General features: G+C 41.5%; 2 protein-coding genes and 1 long non-coding RNA gene across 3 annotated transcripts; all 3 read left to right on the top strand.

The window, feature by feature from the left end:
- The first annotated feature begins 278 nt into the window (after positions 1-278).
- Positions 279-1555, top strand: LOC131504082 (ribosome biogenesis protein NSA2 homolog). The gene has a single exon (XM_058716039.1). It carries the CDS (start codon positions 383-385, stop codon positions 1163-1165), a length of 783 nt encoding a protein of 260 aa, XP_058572022.1. The 5' UTR covers positions 279-382; the 3' UTR covers positions 1166-1555.
- Positions 1556-13499: 11944 nt separating this feature from the next.
- On the top strand, positions 13500-21715 carry LOC131504080 (3 beta-hydroxysteroid dehydrogenase/Delta 5-->4-isomerase). The gene is made up of 4 exons (XM_058716038.1): positions 13500-13664; positions 13791-14010; positions 17882-18046; positions 20538-21715. The coding sequence occupies exons 2-4, from the start codon at positions 13866-13868 to the stop codon at positions 21347-21349; spliced, it is 1122 nt and encodes a 373-aa protein (XP_058572021.1). The 5' UTR covers positions 13500-13664; positions 13791-13865; the 3' UTR covers positions 21350-21715.
- Positions 18062-19635, top strand: LOC131504081 (uncharacterized). Its single transcript, XR_009257764.1, has 2 exons — positions 18062-19342; positions 19588-19635. It is a non-coding gene; the product is annotated as an uncharacterized LOC131504081 (long non-coding RNA).
- Positions 21716-22278: the final 563 nt, after the last annotated feature.

Genomic DNA, 22278 nt, shown 5'->3' with positions numbered 1-22278 from the left:
CGCGTCGGGCTCTGTGCTAACAGCTCAGAGCCCGGAGCCTGTTTCAGATTCTGTGTCTCCCTCTCTCTGACCCTCCCCCGTTTATGCTCTGTCTCTCTCTGTCTCAAAAATAAATAAACGTTAAAAAAAATTAAAAAATATATATATTTTTTTAAAAATTAAAAAAAAAAAAAAAGAAAGTCAATAAGGAAGTAGTGGCTTTGAACAATGCATTAGACCAGATGGACTTAACAGATATATATAGAAAACTCCATCCAAAAATAGCAGAATAGACTCTTTCCCGTCGGGGTGCGTGGAGTGAACTCGCGGGTCTGTGAGACCTGAAAATTGAGAGCTTCTTTGCGCCCCGGCACCTGCACCCGGCGGCTCTGCGGCTGTCACCATGCCACAAAACGAATATATTGAGTTACACCGGAAGCGCTATGGCTATCGTTTGGATTACCATGAGAAAAAGAGAAAGAAGGAAGGTCGAGAGGCTCATGAACGTTCAAAGAAGGCAAAAAAGATGATTGGTCTGAAAGCTAAGCTCTACCATAAACAGCGCCATGCTGAGAAAATACAAATGAAAAAGACTATCAAGATGCATGAAAAGAGAAACACCAAGCAAAAGAATGATGAAAAGACTCCACAAGGAGCAGTACCTGCGTATCTGCTGGACAGGGAGGGACAGTCCCGAGCTAAAGTACTTTCCAATATGATTAAACAAAAACGAAAAGAGAAAGCAGGAAAATGGGAAGTCCCTTTGCCCAAAGTTCGTGCCCAGGGAGAAACAGAAGTATTAAAAGTTATTCGAACAGGAAAGAGAAAGAAGAAAGCATGGAAGAGGATGGTTACAAAAGTCTGCTTTGTTGGAGACGGCTTTACTCGAAAACCACCTAAATATGAAAGATTCATTAGGCCAATGGGCTTACGTTTCAAAAAGGCCCATGTAACACATCCTGAATTGAAAGCCACCTTTTGCCTGCCAATACTTGGTGTAAAAAAGAATCCCTCATCCCCACTATATACGTCTTTGGGTGTTATTACCAAAGGTACTGTCATTGAAGTGAACGTGAGTGAGTTGGGCCTTGTGACACAAGGAGGCAAGGTTATTTGGGGAAAATATGCCCAGGTTACCAACAATCCTGAAAACGATGGATGCATAAATGCAGTCTTGCTGGTTTGACAGCACTTTCAGACAAGTAACTCTTGACAATTACTGAAGACTACTCACCCATTAAGAAGACACCGTTTCTGTGGTGGTTCTCCAAATACTGCCCAACAGCCTTACATATCTGCAGCCTTCAAGAGAACTATTTATTCTATTGTAAGAAACATTAAAATAGGCTTATTTACAAATTGGTCTTTATTTTTTAGTCTGTTGAGCATTTAGGCGTTCATAAATCTGAATAATGTTTTAAAAAGCAATTATAGAGGAGCTGGGTAGCTTACTCAGCACTCTGTGCTGACAGTGCAGAGCCTGCTTGGGATCCTATGTCTTTTCTCTGCCCCTCTCCCTCTCTCTCTCTCAAAATAAAGATTTAAAAATACATTTAAAAAAGATTTTAAAAAGTAATTGTAGAAGTATCTTGGTCTGTATCTGCATTAAGAAGTGGATACTCAGCAATGCAGATTTTTTGTTACTGGAAAAATTAATATAGTTGAAAACATCTTTTATCATAAAGGTTCATGCACACTTAAAACTAAAGCCTATGCTAGGAAACTGTCATTTCTGAGACCTTACCTGAAGTCTTTTTTCTTCATTAATCCTAAGAAAGGTAGTGTTAACCCCTGGTAACCTTTGTTTATAAGGTATTTAAAGTACAGGAGAGAAGGCACACTACAGTAAATAGAGTTCAGAAAAATCTTTTCACCTCTAGTTTTGTATTTTACACATTTTTTCTTCCTCTCAGTCATGTATACTTCTATCTACTAGGAACTGTATTTTCTACTCAAAATATATGGGAAAAAAAAAAAACCACAAAAATAGCAGAATATTCATTCTTTTCAACTGCACATAGAACATTGTCCAGGATAAATAGATCACATGACAGGCCACAAAACAAATCTCAATAAATTTTAAAAGACTGAAATCATGTCAAGCATCTTTTCCAATCACAATGGTATAAAACTAGATATCAACTATAAGAAAAAACTGACAGAAATTCAACGAGGCCAAACATGTTACTAAACAACCAATGAGTCAATAAAAAAATCAAAAAGCAAACTTCAAAATACCTTCAGACAAATGAAAATAGAAACACAACGTTCCAAAATCTTTGGGGCACAGTGGTCCTAAAGAGGGAAGTTTACAATGACACAGGACTAACTCATGAAACAAGAAAAATCTCAAATAATCTAACTTACAGGAAATAGAAAAAGAAGAGCAAACAAAGTCCAAAGTTAGTAGAAAGAAGGAAATAATACATATAAGAACAGAAATAAATCAAATAGAAACTAAAAAAAAAGAGAGAGATAGAAAAGATCAATGAAACTAGCAGCTAGTTTTTTGAAAATATAAGCAAAACTGATAAAACTTCACCTTGACTCATCGAGAAAAAAAGAGAGAACCCAGATAAATAAAATCAGGAATGAAAGAGAAGTCACAACCAACACCACAATAACACAAAGAATTATAAGAAAGTACTATGAAAAATTATATGCCAACAAATTGGACTACTTAGAAAAAATACAAATTCCTAAAAACATACAATCTTCCAAAACTGAATCATGAAATAATAGAAAATCTAAAAAAACCTGATCACTAACAACAAAATTGAATCGGTAAACAAAAAATTCAACAAACCAAAGTCCAGAACCAGATGGCTTCAGACGTCTGGTAAACTCTACCAAACATTTAAAGACCAGTTAATACCTGACCTTCTCAAACTTTTCCAAAAAATGGATGATGAAGAAATGCTTCCAAATTCATGCTATGAGGTCAGCATTACCCCGATGCCAAAACCCAAAACACTACAAAAACGAAAATTAGAGACCAATATCCCTGATGAGCCTAGAGCAAAAAAATCTTCAACAAAATGTTAGCAAACTGAATTCGAAAATACATTAAGGGGCGCCTGGGTGGCTCAGTTGGTTAAGCCACCCGACTTCAGCTCCGGTCATGATCTCATGGTTCATGGGTTCGTGCCCCGTGTCGGGCTCTGTGCTGACAGCTCAGAGCCTGGAGCCTGCTTCGGATTCTGTGTCTCCCTCTCTCTCTGCTCCTCCCCCACTCATGCTCTGTCTCTCCCTCAAAAATAAATAAACATTAAAAAAAATTAAAAAAATACATTAAAAGAATCATCCACCATGATCAGAGGGGATTTATTATAGGGGTGGAAGTGTGGCTGAATATACACAAATCAATCAATGTGATACATCACATTAATAAAATAAAAGATAAAATTATATGAATATCTCAATAGATGCAGAAAAAGCATTTGAAATTATTCAACATCCATTTATGATAAAAACAACAAAGTGGGTATAGAAGGAACATACTTTAACATAATAAAGGCCATATAGATCAACCCACAGCTAACATCACACTCAATGTTGAAAAGCTTTCAGTTTTTTCTCTAAGATAAGGAATAAGACAAGGATGCCCATTCTCAACCACTCTCATCCAACGTAGTACTGGAAGTCCCAGTCACAGAAATCAGACAAGAAAAGAAAACAGGTCAACCAAAGCAGTAAGGAAGAATATATATATATATTCTTCATATATATACCCCATATATATATATATATATGGGGTATATATATGGGGTATATATATATATATTTAAGCCCTGGGGCACCTGGATGGCTCAGTTGGTTGAGTGTCGAAATTTGGCTCATGTCATGATCTTGGGGTTTGTGAGTTCAAGCCCCACATCAGGCTCACTGTTGTCAGCCTGTCAGCACAGAGCCCACTTCAGATCTTCTATCCCCCTCTCTTGCCCCTCCCCTGCTTGCAATCTCTCCAAAATAAATATTCAAAAAACCCTAAAGACTCTACTGAGAAAACCTGTTATAACTAATAAATGAATTCAGTAAAGTTGTAGGATACAAAATCAATACACAGAAATCTTTTGCATTTCTATACACTAATAACAAAATAGCAGAAAGGGAAATTAAGAAAACAATCTTATTTACAATATCATCAAATAGAATAAAATACCTAAGAATAAATTTAACCAAAGCAATGAAAGACTTGTACTCTGAAAACTATAAGATAATGGTGAAAGAAACTGAAGATGCACAAGTAAATGGCAAGATTTACCATACTAATGGATTGGAAGAATTAATGTTGTCTAAATGTCCATACTACCCAAAGCAATCTATAAATTCAATGCAATCCCTATCAAAATACCAATAATATGTTTCACAGAACTAAGACAAAAAAATCCTAAAATTTGTATGGAACCACAAAAGACCCCAAAGAACCAAAGTAATCTTGAGAAAGAAAAACAAAGCTGGGTGTTTCACAGGCCAGAGTTCAAACCATACTACAAAGCTATAGTAATCAAAACATTATGGTACTGGCATAAAAATAGACACAGACCAATGGAACTCTTGAGAACCCAGAAATAAACTCATGCTTCTATGGCCAATTAATCTATGACAAAGAAGATAATAATATACAATGGGACAGAGACAGTCTATTCAATAAATGGTCCTGAGAAAACTGTACAGCTACATGCAAAAGAACGGAACTGGACCATTTTCTCACACCACACACAAAAATAAACTCAAAACAAAGTGAAGACTTAAATATAAGACCTGAACCCATAAAACTCCTAAGAGAAAACATAGATAGTAAACTCATGGACATCAGCCTTAGCAATATTTTTCTGAATATGTCCCCCAGGCAAGGGAAACAAAAGCAAAATAAACAAATGGGACTACATCAAGCTAAAAAAATCTTTTGCACAGTGAAGGAAACCATCAACAAAACAAAAAAGCAACCTACAGAATTGGAGAAAATATTTGCAAATGATATATCTAATATTGGGTTAATATCCAAAATGTATAAAGAACTCATATAGCCCAATACCAAAAAAGCCAATGTTCTGATTTTAAAAATGGACAGGAGACTTGAATAGACAGTTTTCCAAAGAAGATATACAGATGGTCAACAGACAAGTGAAAAAATGTTCAACATCACTAATGATCAGGGCAATGCAAATTAAAACTACAATGAGATATCACCTCACACCAGTCAGAATGGCTAGTAACAAAAATACAAGAAATAGTAAGTGTTGGCAAGGATGTGGAGAAAAAGGGACGGTCATACACTATTTGTGGGAATATAATTTGTGCATCCACTAGGGAAAACAGTATGGAGCTTCCTCAAAAAATTAAAAATTAAAGTATGTTACACAATAATTTCACTAGTGAGTATTTACCCAAAGAAAATAAAAACACTACTTTGAAAAAATATATGTACCCCTATGTTTACTGAAGCATTTACAATGGTCTAGATATGGAAGCATCCTGAGTGTCCATTGATAGGTGAATGCATAAAGAAGATGTGGTATATATACACAATGGAATGTTACTCAGCCATAAAAAAGAATGAATCTTGCCAGTCACAACATGGAAACCTAGAGGTTATTATGCTAAGTGAAATAAGTCAGACTGAGAAAGACAAATATTGTATGATTTCACTTATATGTGTAATCTAAAAAACAAAAGAAACAGACAAAGAAAATCAGAAATGACTTATAAATACAGAGAACAAACTGGTGGTTGCCAGAGGGAAAGGGGTGGGGGGAGGGGCAAAATAGGTGAAGGAGATTAAATGGTACAAACTTCCAGTTATAAAATAAATAAGTCACAGGATGAAAAGTACAGCATAAGGAATATAGTCAATAATATAATAATAATTGGGTATGGTAGCAGATGGTAATTACACTTACTGTGGTGTGGTGTGGTGATCATTGCATGTATAGAATTGTCAAATCACTATGTTGTACACTTAAAACTAATATAACACTGTATGTCAACTATACTTCAATTAAAAAAACACAATCTGTCAAAGTCACACAAGACAAAATAGACAATCTGAATAGGCCTATATCTATTGAAGAAATTGAATCAGTAATTAATAACCTTCCAAAACAGAAAGCACCGGGTCCAGATGGGTTCACTGGTGAATTCTACCAAACATTTAAGGAAGAAATTATATGAATTCTCTACAATCTCTTCCAGAAGATAGACATGAAAGGAATATGTCCTAAGTCATTCTGAGACCCGCATTACTCTAATACCAGAACCAGACAAAGACATCACAAGAAAAGGAAACTACAGCTCGATATCTCTCAAAACATAGATGCAAAAATCCTCAATAAAATATTAGCAAACCAACAATCATATTCAAATTCAAAAATACTCAATAAAATATTAGCAAATCAAATTCAACATTCAAATTCAAATCAAATTCAACAATGTATAAAAATAATTATACACCACAACCAAATGGGATTTATCTCAAGTGTGCAAAGCTGGTTCAATATTCAAAAATCATTTAATGTAATCCGTCACATTTACAGGCTAAAGAAGAAAAATCCAATGATAATGTAAATACATGCAGAAAAAGCATGTGACAAAGTCTAATACCCATTCATAATAAAAACTCTCAGCAAATGAGAAATAGAGGGGAACTTCCTCAACTTGATAAAGAACATCTACAAAGAACCTACAGCTACCATCATACTTAATGGTGAGCAATTCAAAGCTGTCTCGCTAAGATCAGGAACAAGGCAAGAATGCCCCCTTTCACCATCCCTTTTCAACATGATACTGAAAGTCCTAAGTAAAAAGACATGAAAAAGAAATAAAATGTGTACAGAGCAGGAGGGAATAAATAAAATTGTCTTTGTTTCCAAATGACATTTGTCTAAGTAGAAAATCCAAAAAAAGACACACACACAAAATTCTCCTTAGAACAAATAAGCAATTATAACAGGACTACTGGATATAAGGTTAACAACAAGTCAATCACCTTCCTCTATATCAGTAATGAGCAAGTGGAATTTGGAAGTAAAAACACGATACCATTCACATTACCACCCAAGAAAAGTAAATAGTTAGGTATAAATCTAACAAAATGGGTACCAGATATAAGGAAAACTACAAAATTCTCAGTAAAGAAATCAGAGAAACTAAATAAATGGAAAGATGTTTCATGTTATACATAAGAAGACCCAATATGTTAAGATGTCAATTCTTTCCAACTTGATTTATAGATTCAATACAATTCCAATAAAAATCCCAGTAAGTTATTTTGTGGATATTGATAAACTGATTCTAAAGTTTATATGGATAGTCAAAAGACCCAGAACAGCCAACACAACACTAAAGGAGAAGAAAAAAGTTGTAGTATTGTCACTATCCAACTCCAAGACTTACTATAAGTCTACAGTAATCAAGACAGTGTATATAGGTGAAAGAATAAATAAATAGATTATCATGGAACAGAATAAAGAGCCCAGAAATAAATCCACATAAATATAGTCAACTGATCTTTGACCAAAGAGCAAAGATTGTCTCTTAAACAAATAGTGACAGAACAACTTGACATCCACATGAAAAAAAAAAAAAAAAGAATCTAGACACTGACTTTATACCTTTCACAGAAATGTTAACTCAAAACGGATCATAGACCTAAATGTAAAATACAAAAAACTAAAAAACTCTTGGAACATAACACAGGTGACAACCCAGGCGACTTTGGGTATGGCAATGGCTTTTTAGATACAACACCAAAGGCACAATCCATGAAAGAAATAATTGATAATGTGGACTTCATTAAAATTAAAAACTTCTTCTCTGAGAAAGAAATTGTCGAGAGAATAAGAAGACAAAATCCATATCTGATAAGGAATGTTATCCAAAATTTATAAAGAACTCTTTTCTATACATATCATGTTTATTTATTTTACTTTTGAGAGAAAGAGAGAGTATGAGCAGGGAAGGGGCAGAGAAAGACGGAGAAAGAATAAGTAGGCTCCATGCTGTCAGCACAGAGCCCAGTGTGGAGTTCAAACTCACGTACCCTCACGTACCATGAGATCATGACCTGAGATGAAATCAAGAGTCAGATGTTTAACCGACTGAGTCACTCAAGCATCCCACAAAGAACCGTTAAAAGTCAATAAGAACATGAATAACCTGGGGGCACCTGGGTGGCTCAGCTGGTTAGGAAACCGACTTCGGCTCAGGTCATGATCTCATAGTTTGTGAGTTCGAGCCCCACATCAGGCTCTGTGCTGACAGCTCAGAGCCTGGACCCTGCTTCAGATTCTGTGTCTCCCCCTCTCTCTGTCCCCTCCCCTGCTCACACTCTGTGCCTCTCTGTCTCTCAATAATAAATAAACGTTAAAAAATTTTTAAAACTTAAAAAAAAAGAACATGAATAACCTGATTTTAAAATGAGCAAAAGACCTGAACAGACACTTCACCAAAGAAGACATAGAGATAGCAAATAAGCATATGAAATGATATTCCACATCATATGTCATTAGGGAGCTACAAATTAGAACAACAGGACACTACTTCATACTAATTACATTGGCAGAAAATCCCAACCACTGACAACCCCAAATGTTGATGAGGATGTAGAGCAACAGGAATGCTCACTGTTAGTAGTAGGAATGCAAAATGACACAACCGATTTGGAAGGGAGTTTGGCAGTTTCTTATAAAACCAAACATCCTCATACCATGAAACCCAGCAGTTGTGCTCCTTGGTTTGTACCCAAATAAGTAGAAAACTTACACACACACACACACACACACACACACAACCGCATGTGAATATCTGTAGGAGCTTTATTCATAATCAACAAAATTTGGGAGCAACCAAGATGTTCTTTAGTAGGTGAATGGATAAAATGAGGTACATCCACACAACGGAATATTGTTCAGAGCTAAAGAGAAATGGCTCACCAAGCCATGAATAGACATGGAGAAATCTTAAATGCATGTTACTAAGTGAAAAGCCAATCCAAAAGCATGCCCATATAATTCCAACATGGCATTCTGAGAAAGGCAAAACTATAAACACAGTAGTAAAAAGGTCAGCGGTTGCCAAGCATTAGGGGAGAGGCAGGGATGGCTTAGGTGCAGCATAGAGAACTTTCAGTGAAACTGTTTCACTGAACTTTCAGAGAACTTTCAGTGAAACTGTTCTGAGAACTTTCAGTGAAACTGTTTCACTTTCAGTGAAACTGTTCTATATGATATTGGAATAGTAGAAGCATGTCACTATGCATTTGTCATAAGCCATGGAATGGACACCACCAAGAGTGAACTCTAATGTGAGTTATGGGCTTTAAGTGTTAACACAAGATGCAGCTTCACTGATTGTAACAAATTTGCCATGCTGGTGCAGGATGTTGATAATGGACCAGGTATGCGTGCACGTGTACATGGGAATTCTTTGTGCTTTCTGCTCCCTTTTGCCGTGATCTCAAACATGTCCTAAAAACAAAGTTTATTTTGGAAATTAAATGAGATAATACAGGTAGGTTCCAGGTCTAAGGAGTTTGGAGGTCACAACTCCATGCTGACAACAGATGAAAAAGCTGAACAGACTGAAAAATCAAGAACTCTTCTTGGATCTGCAAGAGAGGGGAGCATACAAGGCAAATCGTTACCTCTGACACTGGAGAAACAGACCGGTAAATCCAGGGAGTCACATTAATATGGGAAGCTTTCTAGTACATTTATTTCTGTGGTCACTGCTCTCTTCTATTTCCTTTCACCTGTTAGTCCATAAGGTTTTCAAAAGCATTGAGACATTTCAGAGTCCCTGATTGTTCATGTATGCTTTCATTCATTCATTCATTCATTCATTCAGCAAACATTAATTAAGCTCCTATTATGTGTTGGATATTGTGCTATTTCTTATGGGAACATAAAGATATATAAGGCATAGATACTTCATTCAGTTCAAACACTCAACAATTTTTGAACATCTACTATGTGCCATATACTGTGCTAGGTGTTAAGGATTCAGCAATGAAGGGAACAGCCCGTTTTCAAAACAGTGTAACCACCACAACAACATGTTTTGTAGTCATTCTCTTAACTACTTTTGGACTCAATGCACTCCAATTGGATTTTCAGTACAACACACTCCAGGAGGACTTTCAACACAACTTAATAGAAATTGCTCTTACCAAGTTAATTATGAACTCTATGTTGCCAAAACCAAAGGTCAATTCTTTTTGTCATTGCATATGATACCTTTGAAATATCCAGCATAACCGACCACACTTCCCCTCTTGAAATACTTTCTACACTTGACTTTCATAGTGGCATACTCTTCGAATTTTCTTCCTGCTTCACACCCCTCCTGTTCAGTCTCCTTAGCTGGCCCCTCCTCTTCTGTTCAACCTCTAAGTGTTGTTACGTCTGTCCCATGAGTCAGTTCTGCGGCTTTTCCTTTTATCCATGAATATACTCTTCTCTATATTTCATCTAATCCTGTGACTTCAAATACTATTGTATGCTTCCATTTCCCAAATTTACCTCTGTAGATGGCATAAGGAGTATAACTGTCCTAAAGTGATCCAGGAGTGGTGTGTAATAGCCCAAAAAGTGGGAGAACTCCAATTATCCATCAACTGGTTTATCAATAAACAAAATGTGGCATACGCATATAATGGAATAGTATTCAGCACCTAAAAAGAATGAAATACTGATACATGCTACGACAGAGATGAATCTCAAAAGTATATTATGCTAAGTAAAATAAGCCAGATGCAAAAGACCATATATTGCATGACTCCATTCATAGGATGTCCTGAAAAGGCGAATTTATAGAATCAGAAAGTCAATTCGAGGTTCCTAGAGCTGAAGAGTAGGAATGAGGAGTGGTTGCTAAAGGACACAATAGGTATTCTAGGAGTGATAGAATGGTTCCAAAACAGGACTGGGGTGATGGTTACACAAGCCCATAATTTTATTTAAAATAGTTGAATTATACACTTAAAACAAGTGGATTTTATGGCTTGTAAATTATATTTCAATAAAGCTGTTTGGAAATAAAAGAAATGTGATATTGTGGGCCTCATCTGCCTTCCCCTTTATTTATTTCTTATTTTCTATAGAATTTATATTGGTTCCACTCAGAGACTCTAAAGTCTCGTCCTATTGGCTCTTTGGCTGAAAGCAATTTCCAGAAGATACTAGCTGACTCTGCCAGCCTCCAACCCTCCCAACAGCTGGGGGAATGAATTCCCCGGGTCCTGAAGGAGATGGGGATGTGTATGGTTCGCTTAGAACATCACTCTGCTAGGCAAAGAGGTATGATGCACCTTGGTGGCCTCAAGTAGGGCTCCACAGGTCTCGGCAACACCGAGGGCGTTTAGCTAGTGCTGACAGCTTCAGAGACCAAGCTGCTACAACTCGGTGACTACAGTCAACCTTCCCTAGGCAAATGTGTTTGCAGCACGAGGATTCAGGTCTCAAGTAAGAAGAGGAGAATATCCACAACACAAGGAAAAAGAGAGACTCAGAGGAGGGTGTCAAACCCAATCATTGTAGGGCATTTCTCCCAATATCTTTTTTTTTAATGTTTTTTTATTTATTTTTGAGACAGAGAGACACAGAGCACATGCGGCGGAGGGACAGAGAGAGAGGGAGACATAGAATCAGAAGTGGGCTCCAGGCTCTGAGCTGTCAGCACAGAGCCCAGTTTGGGGCTCGAACCCACGAACTGTGAGATCGTGACCTGAGCTGAAGTTGGAGCTGAGGTTGGACGCTTAACCGACTGAGCCACCCAGGCATCCCACATTTCTCCCAACAACTTAAGAAAACATTCTCTTCAAGGGCATGTGCTGTTTTTACCAGGACCATATGCTGGACTTCAAAACAAGTTTCCATAAATATCTAAGAGTGAAAATCATACCACAATAGTATTAAATTAGATGTCGATAAAAACAAGATATTTAGAAAATACCCAATTTTAGAAATTAAACAACATACTTCAGAACAACTCATGTGTTAAAGAGGAAATCATAGATAAATTAGAAAATATTTTTACCTGAATGATGATAGAAATCTAATACATCAAAATTGTTGTATGTGGCTGGCACAGTAAGTACTTACAGAGAAATTTATTCTTTTTTAAAAATTTTTTTTTTCAACGTTTTTTATTCATTTTTTGGGACAGAGAGAGACAGAGCATGAACGGGGGAGGGGCAGAGAGAGAGGGAGACACAGAATCGGAAACAGGCTCCAGGCTCCGAGCCATCAGCCCAGAGCCTGACGCGGGGCTCGAACTCACGGACCGCGAGATCGTGACCTGGCTGAAGTCGGACGCTTAACCGACTGCGCCACCCAGGCGCCCCCAGAGAAATTTATTCTTTAAGTGACAATAGTCACACACAAAAAAGGGATAAAGTCAATAATCTAGCTTTGACCTTAAGAACCTTGAAAATCAAGAGTAAATTGAACCCAAGGCAAACAAAAGGGAGCAAATAAATAAAAGAAACAGATGAAATAGAAAAGAGACAAGCAATAGAGAAATACAACAGTAAATTTTTATGAAATCCACACAGAAAATTTAATTTCACATGGATTCTATATTTAAGCGTATATCCAGAACCATAAAGACTTTAGGAGAAAAAATAGGAGAGCATCTATCGTAACTAAAAATCAGAAAGTCATTGCTTCTGGGGTAGATTGCAGGCAGGGTGGAAGGTGGGAATTGACTAGAAAGGGGCAAGAAAGAACTTTTCGAGGGTGAAGGAAATGTTCTGGAGGTTGTCTTGGGTAATGGTGACAGTGGTGTGTACATAATTGTCAAGCTTCATTGAACTAACCTTTAAGATCTGGACATTTTCATTCATGTAAATTACACCTCAATTTTTTAAAGTAGGGAAGAGGCAACGTCTTGAGGAGCTTTTGGTGGTGGTACTGGGGCATCTCTGGGGCGCAGGCTTCAAAAGTATCCATAGTATCTTGAGTTCAGGACTCTGCTAAGAGTGGTTTTGCAACCAAAATGTAGGCTGACCGCAAACGACCATGAGATCCACAGTGACCAGAGCTACGGATCCCTATTCTCATTACCCGGATCATAGAACTAGACAGCTACCACTAGATAGCTTCCCTTCAATGGTGATCTTCCCCCATAAACCCAGAGCTCTCCAAGGGGAAATTGAAATTGAGGTTCTGGATATGTGGGGTTGGAAATTCCCATACAACTCAGTGTCTGGAGCTGCCACCAAATGCAAATGTCTACACTTTACAAGACAGTAACATTTCAAATGGCACTCTGAGAGAGGAGATAATGGACTATAGTAGATTTTCTCCCCAGATGTATTTGCTGCACAAGGCAAAAATTGCCATTGTGCTGGCAGATTTCTTCTCTTCATTTAAATCCACAGATTGTGCATCCCAGACAGCTGGCATGGACCACCGGATGTCTTGTTACAGGGAGGACCCAGCCTTTATCACACCGTGGCCCTGAAGCCTGCTTCCTGTGCCTTGGAAGAATGAGAGCTATGTTAAAGGTCAGCACTTTTTAAGGAGGAGGGACCCTGCAGGAAGCATGAGCAATGGGTATGTGGTAAGAGTTCAAGGTGAACAGGCTGAGCCAGAAACAAGAGTGCATAAAACTCCAATCCTGCCTTTGGGACATAAGGGGACCAGAACCCAGGCTCTTTCAACTGGCTTCCAACCATCTAACAGGTTAGAGCTTTCTCATTTTCTTTCAACTATTCCCGGGCATGGGCGTTTTGCAGAAATAAAGTGGAGGAAACAAATTTTTTGTTGTAAACCTGTAACTACTTGATCTCTCTTTCTGGCCTTCTCCAGGATCACGCTGTAATCCAATCTGCTCCCCAGTGTTTCTGATTCCTGGAGAGTGCTTCTTGATACCCCGGTTTGACCATGGCTGGGTGGATCTGCCTTGTGACAGGGGCAGGAGGGTTTCTGGGTCAGAGAATCGTGCGTTTGTTGGTGGAGGAGAAGGACCTACAGGAGATCCGGGCACTGGACAAAGTCTTCAGCCCAGAATTGCGGGAGGAATTTTCTAGTAAGTGAACTTGGGTTCATGGGTGGGTAGCTCCATCTTAACCCCTGGGTACGTGTGGGGAGAGGGTGGTTGTCTAGCAAATCAAGGAAAGTGGTAGCTAAATCAAGGCTAATCCCGGGTCCAAAGTCATCGGAAAGGAAAACACAAGTGGTGTAGTGTAAGAGATACAAGGCTATCAGGAGACTGGGTCTGACTCTGATCCAGAACTAGAGAGGAATGACCATAGGTCAGCCACTTTGGCCTCCAGGTCTCTTTTCTTCTCATTTATAAAATCATGTATCAGTTCTCTCCCTTGTCAACAACTCTTTAATGTTCTGAAGACTTCAGACTTTGCAGCATCTGCAAAGGGCAAACAAGCACCATTAACCCAGAGACTCCAGCAGTGGGTCCCCGTGCCTCTTGATTGTCCTGGTCCTTCTGTGGCTTCATTTAGCATTGCCAGTGAAGGTGAAATAAAAGGAAGTGAAGGTGAAGCTGAGTGTGTGTGTGTGTGTGTGTGTGTGTGTGTGTGTGTGTGAGAGAGAGAGAGAGAGAGAGAGAGAGAGACAGACAGACAGACAGAGACACAGAGAGACAGGGAGGGAGAGAGGTAGGGAGGACACACAGCGTGCAACGAGGGAGCCAGAGACAGAGTGCGGATTCCTCTTGTGGATTCCCTGAACATCTCTTTTTACCTTTTGTCTCCACTCATCACCACGAGAAAAGTGGCTGCAGCATTTGCTGGACAACCTCACTGCTCTGCTCTTTTCCCAGATTGCTGACCCTGGAGCAAATGCAAAAGCTAGATTTATAAGACCTATTTCACCCCTCCAGATCCTCAAAACAACCCTGAGAGGAAAGTAGGAAAGGGGTCTCACCCCACAGGACAATGAGGAAATCGAGGTAAAGGTAAAACGACTTACCGAGGCCCTCTGATTAATGGAAGGCAGGGCTCAGAGTAGAGCCTCATCGCAGAGGCCCCTGTCCCCCCTCCCTGCCCTCCCAGACAGTGCCCGTCACTCTCCTTGTCTTTCCTGTGCTCTGAATGTCTCAGATGTCCTATTTCCTCTACCCTCTGCCGCAACGGTGTCTCTGGTGAACACACAGGAACATACATGATCAACATCGACTGGGTTCAACCCTTATGTCTCAGCAATACTTACGGTCTGACAGCTGATGCCCCAAACAGGCGACGTTTAACCTAGAGAAGCAGTCTCCCAGGGTGACAAGTCACGTGGTGTCAGAGACGGGCCGGGGCCTCTGTCAAGATCACAGGGGAGAAGGCTTACAGTGGTTTTCCCGTGCCAGGCCCTGTGCTCGGTGTGCTACATGCGCCAACTAGTTTGCTCCTCGTGACATCCCTGTGGGATAGGTAATATCGTCCTCCTCTTTTTAGAGATGAGAAGGCAGGGCCGCCTGGGTGGTTCTGTCAGTTGAGCTTCCGACTCTGGTTTTAACTCAGGTCATGATCCCACAGTTTCATGGGTTTGAGCCTCCGCCTTGGACTCTGTGCTGCCAGCACAGAGCCTGCTTGGGACCGTCTCTCTCTCCCTCTCTCTCTGCTTCTCCCCCACTTGCACTGTCTCTGTCTCTCTCAGAAGAAATAAATAAGCTTAAAAAAAAAAAAAAAAAAAGATGGGAAAGCAGGCACAGAAAGGCATCTTTGTCCTGTCAAGGCTGCTATAACAATACACCATAGGCCAGGTGGCTTAAACCCAATTTATTTCTCACAGTTCCGGGGACTAGAAGTCCAAGAGCAAAGCAGGGTCATGTTCTGGTGGGAGCCCTCTTCCTGGCTCATAGCCTGTGCCATCGTGCCGTGTTATCACATCGTACTAAGGGGGAGGGATCTCTCTCTGGGATCTTTTATCAGAATACTGATCCCATTCATAAGGGTTAAACCCCCATGACCTGATCGCCTTCCGAAGGCCCTATCTCCTAACACCATCGCAGTGGCATTAGGATCTCAACACTTGAATGTGGGGGGACACAAACATTCAGCCCATACACAGCCAAGGCTAAGGTGTTCAGGGTCCCACAGCTGAAAAATGGCAAAGCTGAAACTGAACCCAGAAGGTCTAGCTTCAGCGGCTGTGCTTTTAACCACTAGTTTGTCTAGTAGCTTCTCTTAGGTCTCCCTACAGCGCAGCCCGCACCGCATAAGCAACTGTCTATTCAGTCTAGCAAAATACTTCTCAAGTTCACAGAGCCTCGGAGAGGGCGCGAGCTGTGCCGCTCCCACCAACACAGTCGCAGCGCCCTCTGCTGGTGTCTCTGCGCCCCTCCAAGCTAATAGGTAAGAGCCCTTTCTTCTGGCTTTGGGCTTCTCCCCCCTCAACTTGTCAATTCCTCGGAGCCAGCCTGTGGAAGTCAGCAGCAAAGAAGAGGCAGAGGAAAGGAGGGGGAAAGGCAGAAGTGGAGACACAAAATTCCCACTGATCGCCAGCAGCTTTTCTTCTGCTTTCTTCCTCTTCGGGGAGTCTTGGAGTTGCCTGAAAAGGGAAGGCGCAGGAGGGGGTGTCGCAGAGCAAATTTGGCAGAGGCTTAAGCAGAGCAGATGGTTCCTCCAAGTTGTAACCCAGGAAGGAAATTTCTCAGCCCTGAGTTTTTCACTCTGAATTTCTCTCTCTCACTGTTCTCTGGTCTCCATTGCCAATTTCAGTTAAGTTGCCTTATCCTTTAAATACACACATACACACATATGTATATACGTAGACTTATCCTTAATCTGCCTCAGGAAAAAAAAAGTGCTAATCCTGCATTTGGGTGACAGGGGGAAGAGAGCAAAGCTTGAAGGCAGCGGGCAGGCTTGAGTCTTCACTAGAAGTATGACTTAGACCTGCCCCTTAACCTGCCTCAGCCTCAGTTTCCTTGCCCGTATAGTGGAAATCAGAGTATCTTTGTCATGAGATAGCTGTGAAGGAAAAAACCAGACAACTGTACAAGTTGTGTACAAAGGGGAAAGCACAAAGTAAATGTGGGCAATTTACCCAAACTGTATGCAGTGCCATGTTTATGCCATGGGTTTATCCATTGCCCTTGGCTAGATGGTCAGAATGCTAGTTCCTCGGCAGCTGAGTCATTTGCAGCAACGATACCTGCTTTAGATGATATCTGACAAAGCGTTCCCTGTCAATGGCTCCACTATCCTTCTGGTCACCCAAGCAGGAAATACTCAGGCTAACATTGACTCTAACAAAACCTCTTCCTCTTAGCCTACCTCCAATAAGAACCAGGACCTGTCTGGGTAAGGTCTGGAAAGTCAACCCTGCTTATCTCTCCCTGACCCTGCTCCCTCTGTGGGAGCCCTGGTTCCAGTCCATCTCATCTGAAGTTTGGTGCAGACACTCTGATTCATCTCTCGAATGCCCTGCTCTCTTTTAGATGTACCACACCAATCCATTTTATATACGGCAGCCGGGGTTACCTTCCTACACCACCACTCTGTTGGCTTCTTTCTCTTCTTGTTCCAAACCCGTACATGATTCCTTATTCCCTACAGAATTAAATTCCAATTCTTTCCTCATAAGAGGAGGAGTGGATATAAATCCATTCTTCATAATCACCCTACTCTCCTTAATGAATTTTATGAATTTCCCATGAATCACTTTAATAATTTTTGTCCCAGGTGCAGTTGATCCCTCACTGCTCAAATTCCTTTTTTTTTTTTTTTTGAAATAAAATGGGGTGGAAACAGATGTTTGCTCTATCCCAATAAATGTTACACATCCTGATTTCTGTGCCTTTGTTTACTTGTTCCTTCTGTGGATTTTCCCCTTATCCCCACCCTCCCCTCAATGTACCTGTCCTTGGGACTTGGGTAAATGCCACCTGTATCAGGAAACTTCCAGATCCCAAAAGACTTCCAATGACCTGACTCATGTTCACCCAGAGCTCCAGAGCAAGATCAAGCTGACCATTCTGGAAGGAGACATTCTGGATGAACAGTGCTTGAAGAAGGCCTGCCAGGACACCTCAGTCATCATCCACACCGCCTCTATCATTGACGTCATGGATGTTGTTCACCGAGAAACCGTCATGAATGTCAATCTGAAGGGTACAGTACCCCAGGGAGGATATGGGATGATGTGGGCAAGTGAGGCTCAGAAAACAGAACAGGAGGGGAGGGGAAGCCCCCATCCCTGAGCACCTGCTGAGCCCGTGCCAACTGCTTTTTCTTATCACCACTGAGAGATGCAAGGCTGTTATCCCCAGTTTTTAGATGAGGAAACCAGGGCTGAGAAGGGCTAAGTAACTTGTCAAGTCCCCCTGAGTAAGAGAGCTAGAATTTACACCCACACCTGTGTGTCTCCAAAGGCCACACAAGCTCTTCTTACTGTAGCTCTACTCAAACATCGACTCCATTCTGACCTTAAACTCTTGCTATCCAACCATCTCCTACCTCCCCTGGGCTAGAATCAGACGTTACAAGTGCCTCCCTGATCATCATTTCAGCCCTTCTGTGTGCCTCTAAGTTGGCGGTCACCCAGTGAGGCCGAGACCAAAGAGCTCTGTGATATAAAAGGCATGTCCATCATGAGTGATGGGCCGTAGCTCTGGGCCAGTTTCCTTCAGGCAGGACTCCTGTGCAGGATCGCCAAGCATAATGAGAATACCTAGCACCTTCCTGCTTACCTCAGAGAAGGATTCCTCTCAAGAGACCTAGCAAAGCAAGTTCACAGCAGTCTGACAGGACAGAATTACCCAGCACTGGCCTTCCCGTGATATTTCTTAATGGTACCAGCCTTCCCTTATCCATAATAGTACTTCTTCAGCTCACTGCTGGGTCTCCTATTAAAGGGCAGTTTCTAGCCAGGTGCACTAAGTACACCCTTCTTAGATCCTCATCCCTTAAATGCCTGGCTGGTGGCTCTTTCTGATTTATGGCTTTCCAATCTACTTTAGATCCAGACACATTTGTTTAAGGGATTAGTGTAAATCCCTTATTAGCCTGGCACGTGATATTATCCTTCCGATCCCTCGATGCAGTTTCTCTAGGACCAGAGCACTCCAATCCCCAATCCTATCTGGCTTCTATGCCCTGCTCTACAAAGTTAGTCATTAGTCTACTCAGAGGCTCCTTTTCTAAAGCAACTCATGGCTTTAGGATCTCCAGCCTAAAGAAGCACAATCTCAAAAAAGACCCTTTCTCATTTCTACTTAGCCACACCTCACCAACTCCCACGCTGCAAGGAGGGTGCTGTATTACCCGACTTTTCCTTTTTAGCCCCTCTCTCCTAACTCCTGCTCTCCAGGGCTCACAACAAGAGGGGATTTGGAATCACTGACAAGTGTTAGCAGTATCAGTGAATTAAAACCAATGTCACTCCCAGGTTTAGAAAATACTTCATAGGTGGGGCGCCTGGGTGGCGCAGTCGGTTAGGCGTCCGACTTCAGCCGGGTCATGATCTCGCGGTCCATGGGTTCGAGCCCCGCGTCGGGCTCTGGGCTGATGGCTCGGAGCCTGGAGCCTGTTTCTGATTCTGTGTCTCCCTCTCTCTCTGCCCCTCCCCCGTTCATGCTCTGTCTCTCTCTGTCCCAAAAATAAATAAAAAACGTTGAAAAAAAAAATTTAAAAAAAAAGAAAATACTTCATAGGAATGGTCATTTCCCCCTTTGCAGATAAATTAGCCTGTAATTCTCTCAGCCTCTAGATTTGATTTTTTTTTTAAATAAGGCTGTCTCTCTAGAAAATTAAATTGCACAAAGACCTTAAAGGGTATTTTTTAATAGAAAGAAAGAAAGAAAGAAAGAAAGAAAGAAAGAAAGAAAGAAAGAAAGAAAGAAAGAAAGAAAGAAAGAAAGAAAGAAAGAAAGAAAGAAAGAAAGAAAGGAAGAAAAAGAAAAACAATGCTTTGCCGGGGAAATTCCTTCCTTATGGGAATGATGCCTGCGTCACCTCCCCCAGCCAGAGGGATTCTGCAAGATCCTCCTGGTATAGGTATTAACCAGCAGAGGGCACACTCCTCTTTCCCGTTCTCCACCAGGCTGCCCAGAGAGAGCCGGTGCGGCTCAGGAATGCTAAGGAAAAGGAAGGTTTATCACGTCCGCTTTTCAGACCTGGGTCAAAGAAGTCACAGCCAGAATTAGGAGTGGTCTCTGTAAGGATCACTCAGTCAGGATTAGGTAAAATTCTAGTCCATATTCTGAGAGTATGGCCTCCTAATAACGTTATACTTAAAATAACCTGTTTTTAATGAAGTGGGAGGGATAAGTGATCATTTTTGTAATGTCTTTACTCAACAAAACATAAAATGGCAACCCTCTGTCCTTTTCCAAAATTAAAAGTACACACACAGGTCCAGGAAATCCAAAAGCCTGGAAATTCTTGCTCTCCAGAACCCAAATGTCGGTTTGTTTTCATTTTTGCAGTTTTGCATTGTATCTATGGCTATAGCATAGTCAGATCTTAGGCAGGGACACAGAGGAGTACACTCCTGATCTACAATAACTACCTCACTTGTGGGTTAGGGGGTGGACATGGTCCATGGGCATGGCTGGCCCTGTGGGTTATTTGTTGACACTGACTGCATGTTCCCCATTGGCAGGTACCCAGCTCCTTTTGGAAGCCTGTGTCCAGGCTAGTGTGCCAATCTTCATCTATACCAGCACCATAGAGGTGGCTGGGCCCAACTCCTACAGGGAGATCATCCAGAACGGCTACGAGGACGAACATCTCGAATCCACATGGTCCGCTTCGTATCCATACAGCAAAAAACTTGCGGAGAAAGCTGTGCTGGCTGCTAATGGGTGGGCTCTTAAAAATGGTGGCACCTTGCACACTTGTGCCTTAAGGCCCATGTATATCTATGGGGAAGGAAGCATATTCCTTTATAACCATATGTACCAGGCCCTGAGGAACAATGGGATCATCAAACAGAGCAGCAAATTCTCCATAGTCAACCCTGTCTATGTAGGCAACGTGGCCTGGGCTCACATTCTGGCTTCGAGGGCCCTACAGGACCCCAAGAAGGCCCCCAGAGTTGGAGGACAGTTCTATTATATCTCAGATGACACACCTCACCAAAGCTATGATAACCTCAATTACAGTTTGAGCAAAGAATGGGGCTTCTCCCTTGACTCCAGAATGAGCCTTCCTCTATTTCTGGAGTACTGGCTTGCCTTCCTGCTGGAAATAGTGAGCTTCCTACTCAGTCCAATTTACAAATACCACCCCCCCTTTAACCGCCACACGGTGACATTGTTAAATAGCGTGTTTACCTTCTCCTATAAGAAAGCTCAGCGGGACCTGGGGTATGAGCCACTCTTCAGCTGGGAGGAAGCAAAGCAAAAGACCATGGAGTGGATTGGTTCCATAGTGAAAGAGCACAAGAAGTCCCTAAAAACAAAGACTCACTGATCTGGGGGTGCCAAGGACATGGAGGGAGGTCTTTCAGGCTCTCCCACTCTGGCTTCCCACAGAAAGAAACAAGGGCACAAGCCTGGGTCCTACTGCCTCCCATTTCCAAGATGGCCACCTTCCTTTACAAGATGGTAACCCTTCCCCATCCCTGGCTGAACCAGCAGCTCTTTGTCCTACCCACACTACAGAGGACAGACGAAAGCCTCTGATGCCGATTCTGAGCTATTCGGGCCTATTTCACTAAATAGTTTTGCCTATCGGTTCCGTTTCCTTTTGTTACGTGTGAAACATTTCTTAACTTTTAAAAATTCCGATTCCTACACACAGCTCAATGAAAAGAGTAATAAATGCTTTAATGCCTAATCTGGAGGACGCTGTGGTTGACATGGACACACACCTTCCTCCTTTCCCTTCCATGTCCAGGTATCACTACGTCCTTTTTAGGAAGGTAGCATGGAACAGAGGTGGGCAGAAGTGTTTGGAAGCGGGGGGGGGGGGGGGGAATCAAGATCGACTGAGCACCAGTATATATCACTGCATTAATCCCTTTCCAGAAAACTAGGAGGTAGGGATTAGTACTTCTTTTTATTGACAAGGAAACCCGATCATCATGACCACCAACTGCTAAGTGACCAGGCCATTTAACCCAGACAGACTGACTTGACAGCCCCTGTCCACCGACTCATGAAGCCTGAACTGCCTAAAATTTGCAGCCGAACGGGGATGACGCAGAGGGGTTTGTCAGCGGGTGCAACAGAGCCCTGGAGTGTGCTTCTTGGGAGAGCCTGGCTCCTCTGGGCCACCTCCTTCTCACCCAGCTCTGTGCAGGAGACTCCTTAGGACCCAGAAGAACCCTTGAGGGGCATCTGGGAGAGTTCGAATACCCTTGCCAGGTGGCCTGGGCTGGGAAAGGAGGAGCTGAGATG

The sequence above is a fragment of the Neofelis nebulosa genome, chromosome 2 (assembly GCF_028018385.1).
Source record: "Neofelis nebulosa isolate mNeoNeb1 chromosome 2, mNeoNeb1.pri, whole genome shotgun sequence".
Lineage (NCBI taxonomy): Eukaryota > Metazoa > Chordata > Mammalia > Carnivora > Felidae > Neofelis > Neofelis nebulosa.
Note: the sequence above shows the minus strand (reverse complement) of the source record. Positions and strands in the feature narration are given on the sequence as shown.